We start from the raw sequence: 3,226 nt of genomic DNA on the forward strand, positions 1-3,226 counted from the left end.
ATGCGTGGCATGTCAGGGAGCATTTACTTTTCTATGGTCTATGAAATAGGAGTTTCCTATTTTACGGTTGTTTCACTTTTCTTGATGAGGTTGTAAAAGTAGATATTCTCATTAATGCTATATATTATAGATATGTTTTCAGATTATGTTTGCATTTTTACGATGTAGTTGGAAAAGTAGATATTTTCATTAATACTATATTTTATGGATATTTTTTCAAATTTTAGCTATATTATAGGCATTTATAGGTACTCTTCACCAATTAATTTGTGATTCTTCTAATTTAAAAAAGACGGAAGCTGGAAACATAGATATTGTCAGTAATAAGACACTTTGCAGACATATTTTCAAAATAACTTGACTTAACTGGATAAGTCCCACCAATTAATTGATGATCCCTATAGCTTTCAAAAAAAAATGGAAAAACAGATTCAGTAATCAAACACCTTACAAATATGTTTTCAGATTAATTTATGCTTTTAGACATAAGTGATAACTTGACATACCCTCATAATTCTCATGAATTAATTAGTCATCCCGTATTAAAAAAATAAACAATAAAAAATATAAATATTCTACTTCATAGTACATTTTACTGATATATTTTTAAATTTAATTACATTTATATTTTAATACCTCAATTCTCTCACACACATATATATATTTTTAAACTTAAACTATATTTTAAACATAAATAGCAATGAGTTAATATGACCAAATAATCTCATCATCTATAACAAATCACCATCAATAATAAATTGACCTACCCAAAGAATCTCCCCCACCGATTAATTAGTCATTCCTGTAACTTTTGTTTTATTTACTACCCAAATAATCCCCACCCATTAATTGGCCATTCCTGTAGCTTTTCAAATTGACAAAATTTGGTATCGAAATCTTCTCCTGCCAGATGTCCTAACAGTGATGTCGCAACAGTGACGTCGTATGAAATGAAAGTCCACGTCTCCATCACCGCATTGTTCAGCTGCCCACCGACAACAAAAACTTCATCTTCATCTTCATCTTCTGCTACCCACCTATGAACTTCATCTTCATCTTCATCTTCTGCTACCCACCTATGAGAAAACTATCCCTAAACTAAGTCCTTGCTTCCCCTTATGTTGGACGTTGCAATTCTAAGTATTAATCAATCCATAATAACTTCATCAGCAGTTCATCGCTCTAGAGTTTCAGGCCATCAAGTTTTTTTCCTGCGTGTCTTTCTTCTCGCATAGGATCCAAAAACAGGAGGCTCAGCTTTTACAGTGTCGAAAATGGGCGACATGGAAGATGGAACTGGAACAACATTGTTTTCTGAAAAAGATTGGCATTATAGTTTGCTAGATGTCGATTGGGATACTAATTCGCCAGCAGTAGAACAGTTAGACGTGGATTTGGATGCAGCCCAATGGTCGTCATGGGATGATTTACTCGTTGACGACAACCATGGCTGCTCCTTCAATAACCTATCGTTGCCAACAGAATTGGAGGCAATTGGAGAGTATTTAATTGATACAGATCTGCAAGATGACAATAATAAAATCGAGGAAGATCCAATATCGAGTCCTCAGAGTGATGCCATCGTCTTCCAATGCCCAATAGACACTGAGCTGCATCCAGCTGCTCTAATTGCTGCGGATCGACCGCTTTCTGACTGTGCCGTGGTCACAAACAAGTCAGTCTCGCCCTCTGTCGATGTCGATCATGGCGCCCTTGAGGATATTGAATACAAAGGTTTGAGGCTCGTACATCTCTTGACAGCATGCGCAGAGGCAATGTCGCAGGAGCACAAGATGTAGTGGAGGTCATACTCTGCAGGTTGCGAGAGCTGGTTTCTCCCACAGGCTCCACCATGGAGAGAGTGGCTTACTATCTCTACCATGCTCTACTTCACTCCAATGTGAATTCCCTCGCTCATTTGGAGCCCAATGATAAGAGCAGTAAGGACCATTTTCTGGGAGCTTTAAAGCTGCTGCATGTAGCTTATCCTTACATACAAATACCTCACTTCACTGCTAACCAATGCATTCTGGAAGCAGTCGCGGCAGCCGGTGGTGGTAATAATGTGGGAATCCATATTATTGACTTTGATATAATGGAGGGTATGCAATGGCCGCCATTAATGGAGGCCCTGAGGAATAATGGAAATTATGATGTTGGTCACTTGAGAATCACAGCAATCAGATGGGCAGAGGAGAATGAAGAATGCCTGCTTTATTCTGGGCACACCGGAAGAAGGTTGTCGGAGTACGCAAGCTCTGTGGGGCTCCCATTTTCGTTCCAAGAAGCGGATTTGAAAGGGCTGAAAGAGGGACTCCTGCCGTCTCGTGAGGGGGAGATTGTAATGGTGAATTGCATATGGCAGTTGCCTCACATGGTTAATCTGCGAAATAAATCGGAGATGATGGAATTCCTGGTCGGCGCACGCCACTTGAATCCCGAGGCCGTTACAGTCGCTACGGGCCCACACGGCTCAGAGGCAAACATGTCCAACTTCTTGGAGAGCTTCTGTCGTTGTCTGGAGGAGCTGTGCACCATTTTCGACTCGCTTGAAGCTGGACTCCCACAGCATGGGCTTGCAAGAGCGATGGTGGAACGCTTCTTCTTTGGACCCGCCATGGCAAAGAGAATTGTGAGTAGCAGTGCGTGTGGCCCACCTGATACCAGAAAATCCAACGTTCTTGATCTCCCTCTGGAGTGTGGTTATGGCGAAGGTAGTATAAGCAACGACAATATGTTGTACGCAAAATATACGCTGCACAACTGTGTGGGTAAGGGATGCTATGAGGTAGAACTGGCAGGTGATCATCGACTGGTTCTGAAATGGGGTTGTACCCCGTTGGTGTGGGTTTCTACCTGGACGACACGGAAGTAGCACTGAGATTGAGAAAGGGAAGATATAGCAGCAAGGTAGAGCCACATAAATCAATCCGTCACCACAGTTTTGTTATTTGGATGAAAGTTTAAAAAAGTAATGCATGCAATTGTTAGGATTCTCAAAATGATTTGCAGGGTTGAACTGATACACGTGTTTTTGTATTTAGAGAAGCATTATGATAAGTGTTTTGTTTTTTTTGTGTGGTTAAGACAGCATAAAGAAAACAAGATGTAAATGAAGTTGTGATGACATATAGCATGTGTGCCAAAGTGTGGGATTAAGTAGGTGTTGTGATCGTTATTCTTATCTAGTGTTGCCTTTCATAATAGTAGTTGTTTGTAATGGTGT

General features: G+C 40.3%; 1 protein-coding gene across 1 annotated transcript; it reads left to right on the plus strand.

The window, feature by feature from the left end:
- The first annotated feature begins 1,852 nt into the window (after positions 1-1,852).
- Positions 1,853-2,875, plus strand: LOC149195538 (protein NODULATION SIGNALING PATHWAY 2-like). Its single transcript, XM_089407943.1, has one exon. It carries the CDS (start codon positions 1,853-1,855, stop codon positions 2,873-2,875), a length of 1,023 nt encoding a protein of 340 aa, XP_089264069.1.
- The last annotated feature ends 351 nt before the right edge of the window (positions 2,876-3,226 follow it).

This window comes from Pinus tabuliformis, chromosome 2_2, assembly GCF_031772625.1.
Source record: "Pinus tabuliformis cultivar Carrire ecotype Pingquan chromosome 2_2, CPIR1, whole genome shotgun sequence".
Classification (NCBI taxonomy): Eukaryota; Viridiplantae; Streptophyta; class Pinopsida; order Pinales; family Pinaceae; genus Pinus; species Pinus tabuliformis.

Excerpts from the sequence above, each read along its gene's own strand:
- LOC149195538 (XM_089407943.1), top strand. The coding sequence starts at position 1,853 with ATGGAGAGAGTGGCTTACTATCTCTACCATGCTCTACTTCACTCCAAT.